The sequence below is a fragment of the Emydura macquarii genome, unplaced genomic scaffold (genome assembly GCF_026122565.2).
Source record: "Emydura macquarii macquarii isolate MOO-44397 ecotype Brisbane River unplaced genomic scaffold, CSIRO-AGI_Emac_v2 contig_480, whole genome shotgun sequence".
Classification (NCBI taxonomy): Eukaryota; Metazoa; Chordata; order Testudines; family Chelidae; genus Emydura; species Emydura macquarii.
The window spans coordinates 1,649,576-1,674,165 of record NW_027130617.1 but is presented as its reverse complement, the minus strand read 5'-3'; the positions used below and the strand labels follow the sequence as shown (position 1 = coordinate 1,674,165).

Here is a 24,590-nt window from a genome sequence, read left to right as displayed (position 1 = left end):
AGCATTATTTTCACCTTCAAAATAATCATAACCTCCTCTAGCTGACAGTTAATATGATTATTCTTCTATGGCCTGTTAAATCATGTTCACATTTATTGAAAAATAAAAAGATCTGGAAAATGAAAAACCCTTTGAACTAAGTAATACATGAAAATGACTATAATGCAGTGCCTGGAAAATAAAGGTTCATGACTGTTCGTACAGATTCTATAAAATGTAATTATTGCTCTAACTTATTAAACACCTCTGATGACCAAGGTGCTGATAGAAAAGTGGCAAAAGGTCATTTAAAAGCGATAACGGACTCGGTTGTGCTCTTTCCCAAGTTAGTTTGAACTTTTCCCTCGAGTAGTTAAAAGAAAAATCTAAACTTAATTCACTGCGGATCTAGATAACGCCAAACGTCAATATTACTGAAAAATAGGTTTCTTTCTTTCTCTCTTTCATGAGACTTCAGGACTTGATATTCTTGGGAATGGGTTGAATGTGGGGAGGGAATCAGAGCTGTATGTGTTGCAACTTAGAAAACTGAAATAGACAATTTGGAAAAAAAATCCTGCTCAATATCAACGTTATTTCCAAAAATTGTAATTTCATCTCTTCTAATCAGCTATTAAAAATAAATAGCGGCGCGGCTATTTTACTAGGGAGGGCTGTTCGAGTGTCCCCTGAAAGATGCCTTACTTTCAAAGGAGCTGTCAGGTATGTGACCATACAATCTTGGCTTCTGTAAATACATTATTTTCTTATTTTTTTAAACCTGTAGACTTTGCTTCCATAATACCGTTGTGAGCTCAGGTTAAATAGGCTCAGCAGTTGTAATGCCACCAGAATATAGGCAAAGGGTCACGTCTTTTCTTACAGTTACATCCGTGTGAACATTGAATCTGATCTGATGTGGGTTACTTTTGGTTTGGATATGGTTTAGAGGAGAACACTCTGGGTTTCCTGTCTCCGCAGCAAAGAGGAGCAGCAGGTCGAGCCCATGTAATGGATAAAGACACACAGAGAGAGGTGCTTTGGAAGAGCAGGTCTTAGCCTGTGAATTCTGATTTGGAGGCATATAACAGAACGGACTGAAGCTGCTTCTCCGCCTACCTGCCCGCTGGTTCCAATGGGTGCAAAGTTGGCCATCTGTGTCCTCTTTTAAAATTTCTGTTAGAAAACTCCCTGACCTGTGTCACTTCACCTTCCCGGTCGCTCCCCGCAGGGCATACATTACGAAAGTCATATCTTAGGGCAGTATTTGCAACAGACCTTGGAAAGTTAAATTAATAGGTATATACAGATCCTCAGTCCCGCAGCTCTCTAAGGTTTCCGCGGAAAATAAGTAAGGCAGGTCTCTCAAACCTCCCCACCCCCCGCTCTTTATTGTTCGGGAGGAGGAGGTGGGAGGTGTTTTCATGTTGTTGTCTGATAAACTCACTGCGAGACAATCCGTTCACTTTCTCTCGTCCTTTCTGGTGAGTAAAAGAGCTCAACATTTTAACAGTTCAGCCATGCCAATACAGGACAGTATCGCTCAGTCCTACAGCTCATCTAGCACCAGATAATGCATTGAAGTCAATGGGAGTTTTGAGCGCTCAAATCTACCTCGGTTAAGATCGAGCCCTTAATGTTCAGACTTTCCCCATTATTTATTTTCACATCAATACGAGCCAGTCTCTCTCTCTCTCTCTCTCTCTCTCTCTCTCTGTCTATCTATCGCTTTATCTATAGCTCTCTAGCTCCCAGAACCCCATCGCCCCTTGATTTGTTTAGGACAATTTCCAAGTGGTTTACTCCCACTCAGGTATATACAGAATTCGTCCTCTCTAAACGACTCCTTAGTACCTAAGTCTCTATTTAACTAATACTCATGGAGTTAATGTTACACGTAGTATCACTCAACAGGGGCCTGACTTGGAGGGAGTTCAAATGGTATATTGCAAAGCTACTCCAGGAGTTATTAGTGTAGATGAAAATACTTTGGAGTGGTTATTACACATCTACATTTCTCCGAAGTAACAGTTTAGGGCAGTAGCCATTATAAATGATACCTGCTCCCTCGTGGCTACATTTAATTTAACATGGAGCTTCCTAGCTCTCACAATTGCCTGGAGCAACCTTAATTACCCTCTCTTCTAATCCCTTCCCCCTTCCTTCCCAAGTTCTCCAAACTTTTTTATGTGTCTTCTCTCCTGAGTTTGCTTTGCTTGTTCTGACGTTGCCTGAAGGTCTTGATTGATGGGTGTAATTATAATTATAAAAGATGATGGCTTGGGGAGCTTCTAGCAGCCTTGATTAGTGCAAGGAGCACAGACCTAGAATACTTATGTTTTCCTATTTAAATATATGTACATTTCCATTAAAACCACTGGCTGGTTATTTCTTTCTTTATTATTATTATTATTTTAAATCAGGAGCTTCCTCTGCTCCTTTTGTTGTCCCAGTGCAGGGTTCCATGGCGTGGTATTTCAAAGCCAGGTCCAATTCTTGGGAACTTTAAAGAGGCCACAAAGTTGGGCAAACCTAAGGGCTTTCCAGCTAAGCAAGGACATTCCGAATTCTGATGGGTGTTCCTGTGAGCAACAAATGCTACGCTAACTTCTGCTTTGCTAGGCTAGAGTCCTGCAGAGGAGAGGGTTTGTTTTATTTGACCAGCAAGTCAGCTCTAGCCGAAGAACACCCTTGAAAAATGCGTGCAAAGGGCACTTTTGTTCAGACCCCACCGAGAAATAAATGAGAGTAAAGTGTAACTTTGTTTGGCTTTGGATTTACACTTCCCAACAGCAAAGAGTCCTCATGCTTCTACAGAAATATTTAGGGAGGAGAGAATTCTGCATTCTCTTTTTTTTTTTTTTTTTTTTTTTTTTTTTTTTTTTTTTTTTGCCTCTGCTAAACATTCACATTGCAAAGATCATCAGCGACAAACTGTGCCTGTGGTCAGATGGAAAGCAAAGAGCCTCTACCACGCAGCCCGTCCATAGTCCATTTACTGGTCCCTTCCCTCATAAAATACAGCAGAGGAGCCAGTATGTAGTATGCTTGTGTCAACTTCGGAGAGCATGAAATGCAAGGGATCGCTCTGCAATGGGAGAAATGTTCTTCCTGAACAATTCATGTGCTTCATACCGCATCTTCCCGACCACATGCTCTTTCTTTTCTTTTCTCTTTTCTCTTCTGATTACACAATGGGAAGCATACCCATGAACAGACCATCTCTATAAGACAGAGAAAAGGAAGAGTGACATGAAGTCACTGCAAGTCCCTTAAGAGAAAGAGTTGGTTGTTGTTTTTTTCCATTCGACAGGAAGTATTGTTTTTAATACCCTGAGATAGGGATTGTTAGTGCTATAATCCAAGCCTCGGAGAAGCAGGTATTAGAAGGTAAACTGCCCAGTCTAGGGAAGTGAAGATCAAAACCACGCTTCTCTGATCCGATGTAAACCATGCACGGTGAGTGTCAGGCTGATATACTTTCTTCAGTAAAATATACATCGTAGGTGATCAACCTTTTCCAAAGTCCATTACACTTACTTGCTTGAGTGATTCACAATTATCTTTCGGGGCTGTCGAGCCCCGCTATTCCGAAATACACAACTATTGTGAAACAATCAATTATTGACTGCAGTTCTATTTTTAAGGAACAATAAAGCTTACTACTGCACATTGGAATGCATCCAGGCCTTATAAACACCTTCATACAATGAAACACACATGATGTGTTATAGAGCGAGGAATAAATCTGGTCAGGTAAGTGGTAAAGTATTTCTGTGATTATATTTTTTTTATTGTGAAATGAATCATCATTAGTGAGAAGTTGTAACAGCTCGTGCTAGTTGATGTACCTTCCGGCTCATGCGGGTGCGGCACAGCACAATAAGTGGCTGTGTACCCTGCTTAATTCTCTTGCAAATCTCACGATAAATATTATTCAATAAGTTCCAGAGGGGGTAGCCCTGTTAGTCTGTATGCAGCAAAAACAATGAGTCCTGTAGCACTTTAAAGACTAACACATTTAATTTCTGCAGGCATAAACTTTCGTGGGCTGCAACCCACTTCGTCAAACTTGCATCTGACGAAGTGGGTTGCAGCCCACGAAAGTTTATGCCTGCAGAAATAAAATGTTAGTTTTTAAAGTGCTACAGAACTCTTGTTATTATTAGTCAATAAGGTCACCCAAAATTACGTGGTTTAAAAGCAAATTTCACATTTGCAATGTATCTTTTGGAAGTAAAATATTCCCACCTTCAATAGTGGCTCAAAGACCCCAGTGGAAAGCTTCCCACTAGATTTTTGGGTTGCAATATAACTTTCTTACAGCAAACTGGGAGTACGGATAGTGAAGTTTAAAAGAGATGAGGGTGAGGAGTGTATGCAAGCGGGTGGGAAGGTAGGATGGAGGTATAGGGTGGGACAAAGTGGTTGTAATGCTGCAATCCAGTCCGAAATTAAACAATGACAATCTTTGATACATTTTATTATGCGAACAACACGTGCCCAAAGGTCGCATGAGGAATTTACTGAGCTAACAACATCAGTAGCAAACTGCAGTCTTGTATTTTTTCACCCAATCCCATTAGGCCACCTAAAGATCCAAACTTTCAGGCAGAAATGCTGCTAGGATTTTTTTTCTGCCTTGTGATTCACTGTGACTTTCAGTTAGAAAATCTGATCTAATGAAGAAGGATTAAATACAGCTCGGATGCGCGTGTGGGGTGGGCTGGGGTGGGCTGGGGTGGGGGCAGGATTTGTTCAGCTTTGATAATTTTTTAAAGTTTAGAAAGTTTTTTAGAAAGTTTTCAATTTTAAGTTTTTACCATCTAGACAAAGAGGAGGTGAATCCAAATGAAGGGTCTCATCCTTAGCAGACATGGTATGCCAAGGAGGTTATCTAGAACAATAAATACTAATGTGAGTAAGGATTTGCAAGATGAGAGCTTTAGTTTTTACTACTTTATTTTATTGAAGTGTGTCTATTTACTATTTATTAATTATAACATTCCCCTACTTTTAGTGTTGCAAATCTACACCTAGTTCGTGTCACTGTTATTTAAATCCCTATACTTTTCTACTCTAGGTTCCTTTATCTACCTTCCGGCTTCACTATTTGAAATGTATTTTCTTACTCTGTAAAATAAAAGCTATAGCTTGGAGTAGAAATACAGCTACATCTGTTTTTATTAATAAAACAAGAATTGTATTAGAACTAAACCCAGGTATCTATATCCTAAAAGATAATTGATTTCTACACTGTACAGACAGAGGGGTTTTTTTTTTTTTTTTGTTTTAAACTTACTATTTCTGGGACAAGTAACCTTGATCCAATAGTAATTAGTTTTCTTGAGTGGGTTTCCTTTTTTTCCCCACATACCAATTATGTACTGAAGGTTGGAAAACTTTATTTCAATAACTCATCTTTGACTGAACATAGTTTATGCTTATTAATCTATATATCAATAAACACATATACAATTCTTCTCACACATAAAGAATTATAAAATAAACCTTTAAACAAGTTTATACTTGAGAAATCATATATGTAATATATGGCTAATGTATGATTGATACGTAATGTAATGCATATATTATTATAGGAAAGTATAATGATTCCTTCACACATCTACTCTGTAATGGTGACCATTACAGCAGATTCTCTCCCTTCACTCTATGTAAAGAAAAGTTTGAGATGATTCCTAACCTACCTTAATGGACAGGTGGCTGGAAGAGATCTGTGAACACTGCAAACCTTTTCTCTTGGACACTACAGGCATTGTCTCTATTACTTTGTCCCAGCTACTCTGGAATCTAGAATCAATGCATGTGTAACGTGTATTTAGGTGTAAATGTGTTAATGCTGTAACACTAAACCTGGCAATACAATGGTTAATTACTCCTTTGCATTAAAATGTGGGGAAAAAAGTTAGTATTAGTGAGTCAGGAACCAAATTTCCAAAAGTATCTGGAGAAGAGATTGACAGAATGGATTCAAGAATAACAGAAGCAAAAACTAGCAGTCACTACTATAAACAAATACAGAATTTAACTTGTGTCCTGATACTACAGGGCATGCCCTGATCCAGGCAAAACTTCATCATCTTTAGTGGAAACTTTGCCTGAATAAGAAATGAAGGAGGGGACCCTATTTTGAAAAATGTACAGTGATACTTGAGTTTACAACTAGCTGCAAATGCTGATATTCTCATTCAGATTTCCCAATAAATCTATTTTCCCACTATATCCCCAGTATAAAGGACTCACACATATATTAAAAAGTTGGATATTGATAACTTTTAAAAAACTTGTTGGTCAACTAATATAGCACTGTACACAAGAAATGATATCTGATCACTTACCCTAACAGTTTAATAAATATAATATGCAATATAAATGTTGCCTTGGGGCATACAGAAAAATAGGATGGTAGTAAATATTATGCAAACTGGAAAATGTCATAGGTAGAAGTTACAAGTTTTTCCTTCCACATAACCAGTTTTTCAAGTTAATCATGTTAAATAATCATATCTAAAGTGCCTACAAAATGTATATTGTTTCTCCGAGGAATCCTGAGACAAGAGGCTGAGTAAAGAAAAGTAAAACCATTACTAATAAGGATCCCTTGCTGAATATTTTCCAAAGGTCATTTAATGACATGGGTCTGATCCCGTGAAGTGCTGAACATCATCAACTCTTATTGAATCCCAGTTGCCCACCATGACCTTTGTTGGGGAGGCCGGGAAGTAAAAGATAGAAGGCAAGAAGTCAGGAAAAGAGGGGCCTGCTTATTATGTGCTTGGCTCTATTCACCTTTTAAGGGCAAGATACAACTTCTATATAAATCAATGGAAAGACTCCCATTGGGAGTTGGATCAAGCCCTTAATGCTAAGTGAAAGCTAATTTTAGATTTAATCACCCATATTCATTCCTGGTCCAAATCTAGTAACTGGTTTACACAAAGTATTAATTTGACTAAATGGACAAAGTACATGGGTGCTATGAATGGTGGTGTAAATTACATGTTGTTCATCAGTGAGCCAGAAAATGCATGTGAATGGTAAAATATTGTGATTTTTATTGTTAAGTGAGTATATAAATTGAGTGAATTTTTTGAAGACCAAATTTAGCTGTGGTTTTAAGAAGGGATATGCCCATTTAAGTCAATTGCCCTGATTCTCCTTTCACACGAGTATAAACTAGAAATAATTCCACTGAAGTTCAAGGAGATACAGTGCTGTAAAACTGGAATAACAGATATCAGAATCCAGTCCATTCAGTGTTGTGCCAGTTATGTCAAGGATGAATGAAGCCCTGGGGGTGAGAGGGAGTAAGTTTAAAATAGAAGGGAGTGATTTATCTCTTAAGAATTCTGGATCTGATTCTGCTCTGGCTTATATTGGTTTTACACTAGTAAAATTGATTTAACTTCAGTGGAGTTATTACTGGTTTACACTGGTACAAATAAGAGCAGAATCCATTTAGTTTACTTCTACACCACTTACAAACAAAGGTGTGTGCTATTGAGTGAATACAAAGTTGGTGCGAGTTATAGTGCTTTGCCACTTACATTCACTTACAACTCTTTTATGACTACTTCACATCCAGATTCTGTTCTCATTTGTACTGCCATAAACTGAAGTAATTCCAGTTACTTTAATTGCATTACTTTTAGATTTACAACAGTGTAAGCGAGAGCAAAATCTGGCCTAGTGCATTGATCACTGAATTTAGCCCAGTGACTCCCCTGGGTGTTACACTGACTTTTTACAGGCTGCATTGGTTGAATTTTACCCAGTGTCTCAGAGATACAATGCACATAATATAAAGTCACTTTGAAAGTCCATTGCTTACAGTGGAGCTATGCTAATTTACACCAGCTGAGGATATGGCCCCTATATAAACTAAATATATGTGAATAAGGTATTCTGCAGCATCATTGTATTTCTAGAAGGCATGTATTTTTTTCAGCTGCCTCTTGGTGAACAGGAAACTTAAACTGAGTTGGGGTAAATGTGATGTATATTCATGATTGTTGTTTAGGACTCCTAGGTGCTACATGATGGACTAGGAGTCCACTGCACGAGGTGCTGTACTTCTCTTTATGATATAGCCTTATCTTGGTTAGAACCTTCATCTGACTGACCATTTTCTTTCATTTTTCCTACTCATGAGATGCACTAAACGATTTATTATATTGAAGTTTTAAGAAAAGAAGACAGACACTCCATATCTATCATACTCTGAGCCAAATTGTACAGTTCTTACTCAGGCAAAAATAGTATTACTATCCCTGGGAATTAGGCTAATTTGAGTAAATGCTGCCGGATTTGACCCTTTTATATTTATTTACAATACATTTTATGTTTTAAATTGTTCATCAGTGGGGCCATATTTTACTCCCTGTTCAAGTAGTATACATTTGACCCATCAACAGTAGAAGTACACACACACACGCACTGGACTTGGGTCTGATCTCAATTACATTGGTTTTACATTGAGGTAATTAGCCCAATTTATGCCAGTGGAGTTACTTCTGGTTTACATCTGTCTGAATGAGATCAGAAGGAGACCTTCTAACCCTTTTCATATTCTCCTCTCCCAGCTCTCTTATTTATCCTCAGTGCGGGGGGCTGGAACAATCTGTATAGTGGGGGGGGGGGGAGGGAAGATGCTGAGAACTATTGAACCAAACTGCAAACCCTGGATAGGATAGAAACCACTTCAAGCCAGTGGGTGCCGCGGCACCCCCAGCCACCTAGTTCCAGCACCCATGTCTAAATGTGTGGCACTGTAGTGTAAAGGAGCACAAGTACACACACACACACACAAAAGGAGATCGGCGGATCCTTTCTAGGATAAACCGGTTCGGGAGCAGTAGCCTTCAGCTGGACCTAAGTTTGTCCAATGTACGTCTTGTGGTCTCTGTAGCCTCATTCCAGCAGCGGACTGTTTTAAGGCAATCTGAGAACGTCTGCATAAAACTCTCCCAAATGGTCCCGAGACAAGTGGGGCAGAAAGTCCAACATCTGGAACACATATCCAGTCCTTGAGCCGGAGCCCGCCCGCCTTCAGTAAATCTGGAGCAACCCCTGGGAAGAAACGAGAGCAGCATGTGGCCCATCATCACGGTGTGATAACAACACACGGGGTTGAGACAGAATGGCTTTGCGTCGGCAAAATACTTCTAAAGCACCGAGGGGCCACGGGTCTCCTCTCACACCGGTGTAGCCGAGCAATGATAGGCGATGGACGTATACCCACACTGGCGTGAGAAAGAAGAGACGGAAACCCACTTTGTTGTACAGAGCCCGTGGAGAAAGAAAAGGAGTCTAGGAAGATGCACCAGGGAGGTTACTGGAGATCCTCCCTCCAGACAAAGCGGGAATGATCAAGGAGGTCGTGCCCGTGCCCCGGCAGGTCTGTACCTTTTGGCTGGTACGTAGCGAGGCTGAGCCGCCCTTTGCAGTTGAAAGGAGATCACACTCTCAGAAGTAACCTGGACCGGCCCGCGTTTAAACGCCTACGGTTAGGCGCTGAGGACGGGCTCTGGTGTCTGGCAAGGAGAGGGAAATGATTGCTCCAGGGGGTCATTTAGAGCAGCGCAAGCCAACCAACCCTTCAGCCACAATTCATTCGCTGAAAGCTGGACCCAGGAGAAGGTGAGATTGAAGCGTAAGGGAAAGGCCCCTCCAGCACTGGAGCCCGGCCTGGAGACGGGAACATCTGGGAGTGACTGGGCGCTGGCTGGCTAACATACCTCGGAAAGCAGCCCTGGGCTTCTTCCGTGGATGTCAGTGAAAGGCAAAGCAGCGGCTCCTCCCAAGAGATAAAGATCACGTTTCAGCTGCATTGCAGGAAGTCTGAAGACGGGGAAAACCAAGATCTCGAATCCATTGCCCAGCACCGCCCGCTAAAGAGGTTCCCCGAGTCCCGCTGCTCCCAGACACCAACCCATGCATGACACACTCGGGGGGGGGGGCAGTGAGTGGGGGAGATCCCTACCCCGAAGGCTTTCCAGGCGCCAGCCGTCTTTCAAGGGGGACAGGTTATAATTAGCCATTCCAACAGTCCAGCCTAAAACAACCCACTCCTTCCATAGTTGTCACAAATTCAAGCCCCAGAAGCGAAACACAGAAGTGTACCGATGCATATAGAAACATTGCCTGGTGCTGAGAAATCTGCTGCCTCCTGCTGCGCTCAGCCAAGGTGTCCTAAACAAGAGCTGGACGCACTCCCCCACTGTAACTTCCACACGAGCCCCGCTCTGAGCATCTGCATACAACCCAGACGGCGCACCTGAAGCCCCTTTGCAAGCAAATGCCGGGCTTTACATTGAACAACGGTCAACAACTGGATCGCTCAGGCCACGGGACACAATCGGGACTCGCAAGAGGTCTGGAGAAGTATTTAAAAGTAAAATTCCTCCACCCCTGGCACAATCACATCCCGGTCTAGCCCCTGCGCCCAGCACTGGAGTGATTCTCTCTCTGCTGTGCTGTCTACGCACTTCACACTTTCCCAGGAGTTCAGGACTCCCGCAACCATTTCATTCTTCCCTCAGTTGACATACAATAGGATGCTAGATTCTCCCTAAGGAAAACGAAATCCCTCTAGAGCTAATGTGGAAGGAATAAAGAGAATAATTCTAGATTTGGCATTTGTATGAAGAGCGAAGTGAAGGATAAATGAAAGGGAAAACTGCCGAGAGAATTTCAGCGAGAACCTACAAGGATTAAAACATAGTCTCAAAAACATGCCAGAGAAACAACATCAAGGACAAGACACACCATGCGACATTCCTAAGCCGTAAAATAAATGCCTACCAGTTTTTCAGTGTAGTGGAGTTGGTGATTCCAGATGCTAGCTAAATGCACTCGAGCTTTGTAAAGATACTTTAAAATATGAAATGCAGTGTCTTATTTAGAATCCTTCTCACACTCAATGAATATTTAACAGCATTTGTATAGTATCTAAATAAATATGTATTAGACGTCTTTATCACTTGTAATAAGACTAAAAAATGCTTCTGAGGTTTTGCTGAATTCAATTCATGCAATATGTTCAGACCTGATTTTTACACATTTATGCCTTCTAGATATGTAATGACAATTGCACAAGTATTAGTAATTGTAATAAATAATTACACCATTAACTATGTTACGCCATACATCTTTTAGGTTAGAGTGATGACAGATTATGTATTTAGTGATTATAATACACCTGGAGAAGAGAGAGTTATTCAATTAAATCATCAACTGTTTACTTAACATTTTAAAAATGGATTTAGTGCATTAATATGCTTGTTGATAAAATCAAAGTGTAAATTAAACAGTTGTTAAGTTATCCCATAAAGATGATTTTCAATTTGGAATGGATGATAAGGCTCAAGGTTAACAGATTTCCGCACAGTTACCATAACAGTTAGAAAAGCTTTTACTTACCAACTGGTGTAAGTCCATGTTTTATAGATTCCAGTAGGTTGACAGAGTCAGAACTAGAAGACATTATTAGGTACAAATATACAGTGTCCTTGGGTATAGGGTGTACAGCATTGAGTTTGGCAAAAGGTGTGGCTTGTAAACTTTTCTGGCCTTGGAACCCAGGCTACAATAACCTTCAGTGAAAGTCAGCGAGATGAACAACAACAAAAATCCAAGAATTCAGAAAGTAGCAAGTATGTCTTTCAATGGACTCTGTACTTTTTCCAACATTAGTGGCCTGCCCTAAACCATGTATCCCATTTCGTGATAGTCTCTAATCAGAAGAATTGAAACTTGTGATAGGTTTGGCATGGTCACATGACTCTGTACAGGTTGATAAGAGGACTCTGTTATAAAGTGACAGCAAAAGAGATAAGAACTCTTGGCAGATAATGGCAGAGAAATGATTAACTTAGAAGTGGAGAGGTGCTATGAAGCACAGAGAGTGGAAGGTTGTAAAATTGTGGGGTCAGAAGATCATACTGAGTGGATAAAACCCAGTCCCAATGTAAGCGAAATGACTATAAACTCAGGCTTGTGACCTGTCCTCTTGATGTCATCACCTCTTTGCACAGCGAACAACAAGTATGGTTGTTTTAGCTTCTGTAAATACTCCTTTTGGATGACAAAACAATCAAACGTTAATTTCTTAAACTAGGCCTATATCTCTGCTTAGGACTCTATTCCCTGGTAAGAGCATAAGCAAACCTATGGTGATTTTTTTTGTCAGACAAACCCATTTTATTGCACCTACTCATTAGACAGGAGACTAACTCCCAACTTGTTTGGATGACAGCCATATAGTTAAAAGCATACACTATTTTTTCAATAAAGCAAGAGCTTTACAGCATAGTTAAACATTGTTATCCTAGAAAAATAATGTATAGACAATATTGTGTTCACAATTAAAGCTGCTTTAATACAAACATTTTTCCTAACATGTAAAATTGCTGTGAACAATGTACTGCTGAAAATAAATGTTATAGGGGTGTGTAGTTCAAATGATCACTGCATGTCGTTTTGAGCACATCTGTCAATGAGCCAAGTTCTGCTCTCAGCTACACTGGGAGTAAATGCAGTGTAACTCAATTTACTTTAATACAGACGGGCTGCATTTACATCAGTGTAACGGAATGCAGAATTTGGTTCATGGGGCCTGTTTCTCCTCTTATACCTGTGAAGATCAGGAATAACTTCACTGAAGTCAATGGAATTCCATCAGTGTAAAACGTTTGTGGGAGCAGAATCAGGCCGATAGTATCCAATTTACATTAATTTGATCTTTTCAGTCTATTCCAAAATAGAGACAATTGAGTGTGCTGTGGGCCAGATCTGAAGTTAGTGAGAGTCTTTCTAATGACTTCAGTGAAATATGCATCAGGCCCTAAAACAACAAACACATCCTTTTATACATCTTGGCATGGTTGTTGGTTCAGCTTAAATAGTTCACGGATTGAAGTGCCTTTCACTCCCGTCCTTCTGATCAGGACTGAAACTAGAGCAGAGCATTGGATGCGGAAGGTCATGTCTGTGGTGGTTTTCTCATGGTCTGGACTAGGAGCCTTGAACTCCTGAGTTATAATATTGTCTCTCTCTCTATGGCCTTTGTAAGTCATGCAGGGCCAGATTTTCAAAATTGAAATATAAGTACAAAATGCATGATTTATTTGTCTGTGTAGTTACCACAATGGGGTGCACAACTCAGAAAGCTGTTCACCCAAATAACCAGTTAGTCATAAATATTAATTTGTGCATTCTATCATAGTGACTATACATGTGGCATGCAAATTCATTCACATTAGTGTGCTTAAAACTTTAAAAACTGGGCTTTTAACTTCTCATCTTCTATTTTCTCATCAGCATACTGGGGTAATTATACTTATGTACCTCACAGGAGTGTTGTGAGTATTACTTTATAATGTCTGTAAGAGTGAAAGTGAAAAGTGCTGGGTAAATGCTTCTTACTATTTATTACAGACAAAGTTATATTTACATGCCAGAGTAAACAGCTACATTTAATACTAGGCATTTCTCTACAGTCCCTGAAATATGTTGAAGTGGGTTTGTGTTTATCAAAAGTGGGAGACAGTTGTTACTCATTTTATTGGAAAATCTGATTTGATTCAAATTCTATATCTGATCTTGATTGTTGTGATGATCAAATGAGTCTGAACTTCAGGTTATAAAAATGAAAAGCTTTTTTCCTCCAGTCAGTGACTATGTATTTTTTATTTAGGCCTCAGAGGGTGGGAGGAGGGTAAAAATAAAATAAATGCTGCAAATGATATTGTGATTAGAAACTTTCCACTGGGTCATTACAGACAGTGTTTTAGCTTTGTTGGCCCATATACAAGAGTGTCTACAAAGGAATCTGCAGTACATGGGACAGATACACTAAATCATAGGAATTATAAAGAAAGTCCATGGTTTTGGCTTCAACTTCTGTAGCTCCTTTCCTTTTTGCATCAGTATGGAATGTCAAGGTCATTTAAAAATGCACCTCCTTCCCTTGCTGATACATTGTCTCCAGTGATAGAAGAATTTGTGCCAGGTGCATAGACAAACAGACTTTTAACTTTCCTTAGTGCCTGGACCAATGAGAAGGAGGAAAGTTATAGGAAAACTCAAGGACATCGTACAACAGCTTGTAAATCAGCCATTACTTAGTAAAAGGGACTCAAGCCCTGATTGATTAAAGTACTTTAAGCATGTGAGTAATCTCACTGAAATTAAAATTAAGCATGTGCTTAAATATTTGCTGGATCAGGAATTTGAGTTCTGTTTAGAGAAGTCAGTGGTAAAACTCCCATTTGACCTTAATGAGATCAGCTTTCCTTTTTTTGTAGGTTATGCCACTGTGCAATAGTTTTCTATCTCTGTGTGGCTCCATACTTTGTTTCTTCTAACAAAATCAAGAGAAGGCTTTTGCAAGGTGATATTTTTTACAATTATATTTTACATATGTTTTTTCATCCATAGACATGTAGGTCATGAGGGGAGCTAGGAGAAAGTTGAGTAAAACCACACTTTTATCAGTGTTTTTTCCATTTATTGCAAGATGAAAACATTGGTGGTTTGAAATGTAATCCTTTGCAACCATTTGCCACAATATGGAGTTGGAAGGAATTTTTCATGTACTATGAATCACATCACATTATCACTGCATGCATTTTAATGGAGTCTGAGCTTGGCAGGAGAGTAGAGTGGCCCTTTTTCTAAAGGATAGCTTGTGATGTGGCTTGATGAATACACAGTGACCTTTTGAAATAGCTCTAAGACCCCAGTTTGAATCTACGGTTGTAAATCTACTGAGATCAGTCTGGAGTTTACCCTTCTCTTTTAGCTTTTTAAACATTGCTCTCTTGGTATTTGGTACATCCATCAATGTCTTTTTATGCCATCTCAGGAGACCTTCAGCCTTTTTTAGTCATACAAGACAGTGAAGATTAAAAATATTTCTCGTTCTGTGTAAATAGAAGGGTGTGTCAATGTGTGGGTGTGATTCTCCAGCCGCTGAAGTCAATGGCAAAATTGCTGTTGATTTTAGTGGGAATCAGTATCAGGTTCCCTGTAACAATCATGTGACTAGTCCAATTGGCATCAGAATTACTTACGTGAGTAAGGGTTTATTGAATTTTACTCAAGGTTTGCAAATGTTGCTTTTACTTTATCCATTCAAATATTCATCCTGATCCTATGATACACGTTTAGAATTCTTTTGAAATATCTTCAATGTATTTTTCTTCCTTGATACATTTTATATTATTTTTGATGTTCAAAAATATTTTATTACAAAAAACAAACAAATAAACAAAAAAAATCCCCACATTAGGTAGACAACAGTGGGTTTTTTTTCTTCTTCTTACTGTGTTTCCATAAAATAAATTGGAGAATCTGATCGATCAACTGAACTTTAACATTCTATTGTGAATGTTTCAGTTTAAAAAAAAATACTGGAGTGTGGAAAGTTCTGATTTAATCAACGTATTTCCTGCAGCTGATTCCAAATGATTCTGATCATATAGTTTAATTGCATGGTGAAATGATTAGTTCTTTTTATTCTTTCTCTCTCTTACATAAAATGCAGCATACATTAGACCTGGAAGTACATTTCAGAATCTGCCACCTCCTACTTCTGGGTTTGAATAGATTCAAATTAGCTTCTAAAAGGAGAAAGTAGTAGAATAAAAGAATGGTAACATTATTATAGTGGGAATAAATGTTCGAACCTTCAAACTCTTACTTCTCCTATAAGTAGTCTCAACTTTTGTGTTGCAGTGGGTGAATAATTAATCATAAATAATTTAGTTGGGGTCTGTCCCAGGGCCTGACTTTAAAGGATCCTTTCAATCAGGGCCTTCATGAATTTGGCTTCCTTTTTTGTTCAAGAATTTGTGATGCTGTCTGGCGTGGCTCACGACCGTGAGTGCCAAACTCAGGCCAGACTGTTAAGATGCAGGGCAGAGACCCCAAACTGGTTGTATGTTCTATAATTAGATTTCACCAACCCAGTAACAAGTGTGAACTGTTAAAGCACTATAACAGCCTTACCACTAAGTCACAGTCAGTCTCCTTGGGCATTTTAGTCTATCTTGTCATCCAGGCAAGCTGGACTTAGTGATAGATGGTTGCTATATACCAAAGATCATAAAATATTCAGGTTACACACAGTCTCAAAGAACCAGGTCAATTTGTACCTTACATCTCACACCAAAGACAACATGTATACTCAATCCTATAGTAAACTACCTAAGGATTTATTAACTAAGAAAAAAAAAAAAAAAGAGAGAGTTATGACAAGGTTAAAGCAGGCAGATATATATACACAAATGAGTTATAGTCTATTGTAATAAAATGTGATGAAGTTGTAGTAATCGGTCAGCTCTGAATGTCTTTTAGGGCTAACCCAGGTTGACTCTAGGGATTTCTGCTTCCATTTCATAGCTCTGGCTCTGTGAGAATCAGTAACAGAGAGATGAAAAATTTTCTTGTCAGTTATTTTTATTTCCTTCTTCCAGAATTCAAGCTGGTGGGATGATTCCTTTTGCATGTAGCCTCATCATGGGTGTGAAGGGGCAATTAAAGCCTTTGTATTATAATGTCCCATAGTGGCCAGTTTAGTTTTGATGGGCCTTCGTGATGGCTGGGAGATGATCCCAACATTTTTTACAGTTACAAAGCAAAAACTTAAATGTTACCTAATTGCAGGTGATAAAAATATTGTGAAATTAATACATGCAGCAATTTACAACAATTTCAAAAAGTCTAAACCTATTGTTATAAGTCCAATACCCATCTTAATTATGCTAACACACAGGTGAAATGGACTGATTTCTAGAAATGAATTTGTCAGTGCTTGGTTGAGGCCTAAAGCCTTGGCAAGAACTGGCACCTGGTCTGCCAGCGTCACGGAATTTCCCACACCTAGACTGAACAAATGAGAAAATTGCAGTATTTGAAAAATTCACTTTGATTTCAGTGAATAATTTCTTGGCTTGTATAATGTCTGTAAGCAGTTCACTGAGGTATTCAAGATGTTTTGACTGGGCGTATACGTCACATGATATATTTCTGTTCTCTGACTGGATGAGCATAATGATAAAATGCATTGTCTGGAGCAAATATGTAGGATTACACGTTCTAAAATAGCTTTCAATGACTTTTGTTCAATGGCTGCTTAAAGTAAATTATTTCAGTGAATATTTCTGTTAATAAATTAATTTCTGGATGGCAAATGCAAAAGGAGTGTGAACAAAGCTGAAAGAAAATCAATTAAAAATTCAAACAAATGTTCAAGAATACTTTTTTGCAGAACTTGCCCAGATCTGCTCAAGTAAGTGATCATACTGAAGTCAAAGGGACTGCTTATGGTGAAAAGGCCAGCAGAAGGTTTATGGACAACATATGTGTCACTTAGGCCCTGTTTTAAGGGCTTACATGAGCCTTGGAGCATAGCTCCAGCACACCTCGATACAGGAGTGAATTTCACCCTCTATAAGCCTGAATTACACATGGAAGTGTTTGCAGATTTGGAGCCCCTATGCCTTTAAAGACTTTTTTTTAACTTACTGCCCACTGTCTTGCTATTCACCATATTACATTTTATTGACAGTCTAAGAAAAATGATATTAATGGGTTACTTAGCTGTTTTGAAGCTTATCTGGGAGACTCATTTACTAAAATAAGAACTTAGTATTTGAGTTTGTGAGAAAACAGCAGATTTTTGTGAAACAGGCAGGAGAAATTTAGCTTCCATATATGGCACAAATAACAGGTGCTCTGAACTCACCACTTATTGTACATAGTGCTAGGGACATGTAAACAATTCACTTTTATATTGCTATTAATAAAAAGAGCAGGAATCTTCTACTCCAGAGGGTGGACAGGAGAAAGGAGTCTTAAATGGACGTATGCTGATGTTTTAAACTCCTGTATTTGTCACCTAGACATCATGGCTATTTTCTTTGCATCTCTTATAAGTGTGAATTAAAATATCAAATTTTATAAAATAAGACTTTGTCCAGCAATGTGCTAAACATTCTGGTGGGGCACTGACTACCTTCCATTCTCATTGATTTAACTGGAAGCTGAAAGCATTCATAATTCACAGGATAAGGCATTCCCTGAGCACTGTGAAGTCAATGGGAGTTTATAGTAAACCTAAATGTAGGACTGGGCCAAGAGAGCAGTTCAGAGCCAGCACTTCATACCTAGACATAGGGATGTCGTCTTATTGAACCTTGTTTACTGTATTAGGATTTCTGGAGGCTTATGAACAGCTGAATTGTCCATTGTATCCACTGCAGCCCAAATTCCAATCTGGTGTAAGCAGGTGCAACTCCATGGAATGAAGGTCTAAACCCTGATCAGTGGCAGGGACCTGCAGTAGGGGAGGGATTGCAGTTGAACTGACTACATTTTCATAGCTGTAAGCACAGGAATAAGTTCTCATTTTAAAACTGACTTTCATTGGGACTGACAATAGAAAGGAGAGGAAGGTGGGATAAAAACTATTGTGAAACAAAATAAAGATTTCTGATCATTTTCTTAATAATTGTGAGAAATATAACACCTGGCAGGAGAGATAAGTAGATTTTACAAAGCACTGTTATTGCCAGGTAAATATTGCTCAGTTTTATGGCACTAATAATTAAACACTAGTCTATCTCTTGGCAATTGAAATTTTAAGGTGGCTGTTTTCTGTAGGCTTATGCTGAATTCTGAACATCATTCATGATATGTAACTACTGCATATCTAGATTTTAGCTTCATGGTAAAATAGTGTAAGGTATATATTGTTGTAAGTTGCATTGTATAGGCACAATTTTTTCAGTGTTTTTCCAAGTGTATATCAAGACCTATCTACTTGAAAATATTACATGCTATTGCAGTTCTTTAAAACCAGCACAAATAGAAACATTTGAGAAATATTTCATTACATCAAGAGCATAGTCTTCCAAGCAGTTTCACATGAATAATAGATTGTTGATTACATTAATTAATAACATTATTTTTAATTTTTATTTTGTGTCATTTTCTGTACAAGGTGTGTAAAATGTTTCAAAATGTATCACAAAATATAGACTTTTTATTTTCTACTTTAGCCAAGATTTTCAAAAGTGATTCGTGAGTCCAGTGCTTACATTTTGGGGGCCCCAACTTGAGATGACTTAAGGGGGCCTGGTTTTCAGAAAACGGATGCCCATCACTTTCTGGAAATAGAATCATAGAATATTAGAGTTGGAAGGGACCTCAGGAGGTCATCTAGTCCAACCCCCTGCTCAAAGCAGGACTAACTTCAGCTATATCATCCCAGCCAGGGCTTTGTCAAGCCTCAGCTTAAAAACCTCTAAAGATGGAGATTTCACCACCTCTCTAGGTAACCCATTCCAGTGCTTCACCACCCTCCTAGTGAAAAACTTTTTCCTAATGTCCAACCTAGACCTCCCGCCCTGCAACTTGAGACCGTTGCTCCTTGTTCTGTCATCTGCCACCACCGAGAACAGCCTAGCCCCATCCTCTCTGGAACCCCCTTTCAGGTAGTTAAAGGCCGCTATCAAATCCCCCCTCATTCTTCTCTTTTGCAGACTAAACAAGTCCAGTTCCCTCAGCCTCTCCTCATAAGTCTTGTGCTCCAGCCCCCTAATCATTTTTGTTGCCCTCCGCTGGACTCTCTCCAACTTGTCCACATCCTTTTTGTAGTGGGGGGCCCAAAACTGGACACAATATTCTAAATGCGGCCTCACCAATGCCGAATAGAGGGGAATAATCACTTCCCGCGTCCTGCTGGCAATGCCCCTCCTAATGCAGCCCAATATGCTATTAGCCTTCTTGACAACCAGGGCACACTGCTGACTCATATCCAGCTTTTTATCCACTGTTACCCCCAGGTCCTTTTCTGCAGAGCTGCTGCCTAGCTCGTCGGTCCCCAGTCTATAGCTGTGCATGGGATTCTTCCTTCCTAAGTGGAGGACTCTGCACTTTTCTTTGTTGAACCTCATTAGATTTCTTTTGGCCCAATCCTCCAGAAATGAGACCTCTTAAGGCAGCTCAAGTTAGCCATGCAAAATCAGGGGTCACAACAGAATCAATGTGGCTATACAGCACTTAGTGTAATAGTGGCCTGGTTCATGACTGGAGATTCTAGCTGCTACCACCATACAAAGAAATAATAAATACAATATTAACTATTTATTATTAGTATTGATAATTCTATTCTTAATGGTTTCCCCTTCTCTCCATTGAGTTCTATATCTTGTCTTGTACACCTCTTTTTTACATTATAAGCTCTCTGGGGCAGTGTGATGGGGTGTCAACCCCACACAGGACTGGAAGGAGTTAAGGGGACCAGGTACGTTTATTAATTCCACCGGTTGCACTTGGATGAAGAGCCAAGGAGCACGGAATTGATTGCAAGCAGGCTCAGCTGAGCAGGAACAGGTGGGGCCTATAAAGTCAGGAATCTGGCAATGGACAGGGATGCCAGAGATGACCGGTGCCTGCGGATAGTGGAGGGGGAGGGACAGAGTGAGTGTAGCCGGCCTCAGCAGTGTTACTGAGCATGCTCAGTAGAAGCAAAGCAGCAAATCTGGGAGGCATGTGACCCCCCATGCCCCTCCCCCCCATGCGTCACCTCTGTGGGCTGCTGGGAAAGGCTGTAGTCACTCCCTGGGAAGAGAGAGAAGGGAGTTGGAATATGGAGCTTGTACACCCAGAGAAAATGGGAGGGGGGGGAACCAGAAGAGTAGGAAGCAGTCCTGGAAAGGAACAGTGAGGGCTGAGATAGTAAAACCTAGGAATTCTGGGTTGAGAGTCCCTGGACTGGAACCTGGAATAGTGGGTGGGCCCTGGTCCCCCGACTGGCCACTGGAGAAGTGGCACCATCAGGGCAGTAGTGGACCAGTACTGCCTCAGACAGTTTGTGCAGAAGGACATTGAGTAATCACCAGAAGGAGAAACCATGTAGGGAGAGCTGAGTCATGAGGAAGAGGCTGTGGTTCCTGGATGGAGAGGGACCACAGGGTGAGATGACAACAGGAGAGAGACTGCCTGCAGAGAGCACAACACCTAGCCAGAGCTAATCCCCAAGACGGCCAGAAGGAGGTGTCACCTGAAATGAATGCACTGTGATAAGCAGGAACTGTCTTTTATTTTATGTTTGTACAGCACCCATGACAATGAGGCTCCAGTCCTGACTGTGACCTTTGAGGACTATTGTAATACAAATATATAATAATAGTGATTTAATATTACTAATATAAGAATGATAAATGGGAAGCTTGCTATAGGAGAAGAGTTTGGTGCTGTCAGCCTATTTCCCCAGGGGTGTGTCCACATCACAAAACCATCACCACAATTAACAACTTGGTTTGCTCTCTCAGCAGAGAGACAAAGGAGCACAGACTCAACTCTGAACCCTGGAAATGGTCATTCCAACTCAGGGTGAAGGCACCCAGGCAGGATAGTGCGGACGATGTTGCCATGCTTTACTTGTTTGGTCAATAAACAGAGGAAATATTTGATCACTGACCTCTGGCAGCTTTTCATGAACACTAATTTCATGTAAAGACAAAAACACTAGCCAATCTACCAACATCACTTCTCCCTTTCCCAGACTCAGTATTGCTTCCTCTTTGCGATGTCCAACAGAAGTTCTATACCAGAGAGTAAAATATTTAATGTCTGATCCTCAACTGGTGTAAATCTGGCTCAATGGAGCTATGCTGATATATGCCAGATGTTTCCTCAGCTCTTCCTCTTTCATATGAGTAAGGGCACTCCACTTTCCAAGGAATAGACTACTTTCCCACAAGCAACTCTGTTCTTTCACTTACATAGTGGACCTTTTCCTGCTCTTCAGTGGGACTGGTCATGTGAGTAAGGTGAGCAGGATTTCATCATTCCACCCTATTTCCCTCCTGTACAGTTGTTAATACAAATATGCCTCATCTCTTCCCAGGGTATCAATAGCTATTTGTATAAGGAAGCCCATGTACTTGCCTGGACTTGTACATGCTTTTAAGGCTAAGACCTTTCAAATGGGATGCTGATTTTCTGCTCTTGGGACTCTCCCCATCCATTTGTATTTTCTGTTTTCCCAGTTTATGGAGTGGGAAGACATTTTGCTTCTATGGCTCAAGCTGAAGGGAAACTAAGGAGGCTGTGATTCCTTTGGTTATAATAAACCCAATTGTTATTAATATGTACATGAGGAGGAGGCTGAAGAGAAGGAGGGCCCCCCTTTGGTAAGGGCCCAGCGCTACCCTTGGATGCATAGCGTAATAACACCGTGTGTGTCGGGAAAGATTCCCATTGACTTCAGTGACTGACTGTTAGCTCTGGTTTGTGAGGAGCTAGCAGTAGCCTCTGCACCAAACAGTTGTTCTTCCTAGGAAGCTGCCCTTCCTAGCTTTTTACAAATGCCATATGTGGGAAGAAGATACAACGAAAGTTCTTCATACAAAACATGAGAGGGGATTGCAACCTTTGTTGTGATGTATTGCTCAGTGACGTTTAAGGTATGTCATACTCTGGCTTTTCAGAGGAGTGGGAATGTCTCGCTGTGCTGGAAGGAGGAAGAACCAGAGAGAAAGAAGAGGAGCTTTTGGAAGGAAACCCTAGAAAGAGCAAAACTTAAGGAGGGGTTTTAGGCTGGGTTTATAGTGCATTATTTTAACAAGTTACAGTCCCTAAATAAAGCCAAACCCTAGGAAGGTGGTTGGTCATTGTCTCAGAGCCAGTGTGTTAATTGAGGATGGGGTAGGAGTTCAGCTCATTCATATGGTATGTAAGTAAAAGTCTTTGATATTTTCCAAATTTATTTTAAATTCTGTCTCTCAAATTTAATCCCCACAGCAAAATGAAAATAACTGCTCGTGTGTGGCATTGTCCCTAACTCATTGTTGTGTCCAAGACTTGGCACATCAATTGATGAAATGTAATGACTGAACAATGAATATTAATCTTTAGTTCACATTAACAGGCAAGCCAAATTCTGGACTCCGTAACGAGGGAGGGATGCCAAATGACTTTCCATTCAGTTGTTTTGTGTAATTGTGAGATATCAGAAAAGCAAGTGATTTTTATCCTCCATCACAAAGTTATGAGAAGTTATGAGGTAATTTCTCTTACTAGGGAATAGAGGGAGCCAACAAAATTTCAGGATTTAAAAATGTTTAAGAATTTTACACTGAATGTCATGATGGTTTATAAATTATTTGGGAATTTAAAAAAGACATTGGACTAAATCTCTGAGTCCTTAATTTGGCAAAAGGTTGATTGACAGTACAGGGGAGACAAGATAAGGGAAAAATACCAGCAGTAGTGGAGTCAGCTGTGTAGTTTGGCATGGAAATGGTGGCAGATGTCCACAGGAAGCTTAAGTGGGCAAAGGTCAGAGTCAGTAGAAGAGAAGACAGAGAGGTGATATGGAACAGAGGAGGAGGAGACCAGGGATCTGATCCAAAGCCTATTGAAGTAAATGGAAAGGCTCCCATTGACTTCAACGGGCACTGGACTAGCTTCCTCCTGGAGATGAAGAGAAACAAGATCTGTAGAGCTGGTCAAAATTTTTTTTGATGGAACAGTTTTTTCCATTTGAAAATGCTGTTTTAATAAATCTTTTATGGGAACATGTTGATTTTTGACAAATTTTAATGGAAAATTTTCAAAATAATTCAAGTCAAAATGAACTTTTTCATTTTGACTTTCTTATTTTGTTGAGGCCTTGTTTATTTTGTTCCAATTTTCTTATTTCATTTAAACTTTTAATGTTTTTAAAACCACATTTTTATACATTATACATAATATTTCTATTTTATATTGTTTTGATGTTGTTGAAATGAAATGTTTCAATAAGATAATTTTGATGTTTCTGAAATGGAGTATTTTGGAATTTGCATACCACAGTAAATTTAAAAATGTAGATATTTCATCCCAATTTGGGACAAAAGAGAATTTCAAAATATCAGAATTTCCTGTGGGATGGAAATTCTGTTTTCTAACCTGCTCTAAAGATCAGTGTTTTACAGACTGAAGGAGAGATGGGAGAGAGAGAGAGGTTGGATTGTGACATAAAAATATACTTCCATCTATTTACCTTGATTGTTATTTTTTAATCAGCATTGCTTCTACTGAAGACTTGTTTTGGAGCAGGCTCAAGCCTATTCTATAATTTCCCTTTACAAAAATAATACTGGACCAGAACCTTCCTTTCACTTAGACTGGTGTAAATGAAGATCTATTCTGCTAAAGTTGTCAGTTTTACAGTGGTTTAAAATGCTGGGAGTGAAAGGAAAATCATCCCTCTACCCACCCCCCTCCTTTTTCTTTTGTTTAATTCCCAGAAGCTTGCAAAACACCATGACATTTTGCAACAAACCCTAACACTTTTTGGCAGGAATGAAAACTGTGCTGGGACCTCTCTCTCATGATATCAGTGGGGTTTAGTGACTAATGGAATACAGGATGTTCAAGGGAAATTAGTGTGGATCAATTTTTTTTTAACTAAATAGGTTAAAGTACATTTTGTTACTTCAGATACAGACATTATCTTTCTTGCCTCTTCCTTGCTCTTTTGGTCCTGCTTTTCCCCACTCTTTGCTTCAGATTCTCCTTCTCTCCTCCAGGCC

General features: G+C 39.7%; 1 protein-coding gene across 2 annotated transcripts in view; it reads right to left on the bottom strand.

Moving 5' to 3' along the window:
* Window positions 1-11,656, bottom strand: part of NR5A2 (nuclear receptor subfamily 5 group A member 2) — a 112,714-nt gene extending 101,058 nt beyond the window's left edge. For both annotated transcript variants that reach the window (XM_067538296.1, XM_067538298.1), the window contains exon 1: window positions 11,422-11,656. In XM_067538296.1, coding sequence (XP_067394397.1) covers window positions 11,422-11,485 — 64 coding nt within the window. In that variant the 5' untranslated portion in view covers window positions 11,486-11,656. The remainder of the gene's footprint in view (window positions 1-11,421) is intronic.
* Window positions 11,657-24,590: the final 12,934 nt, after the last annotated feature.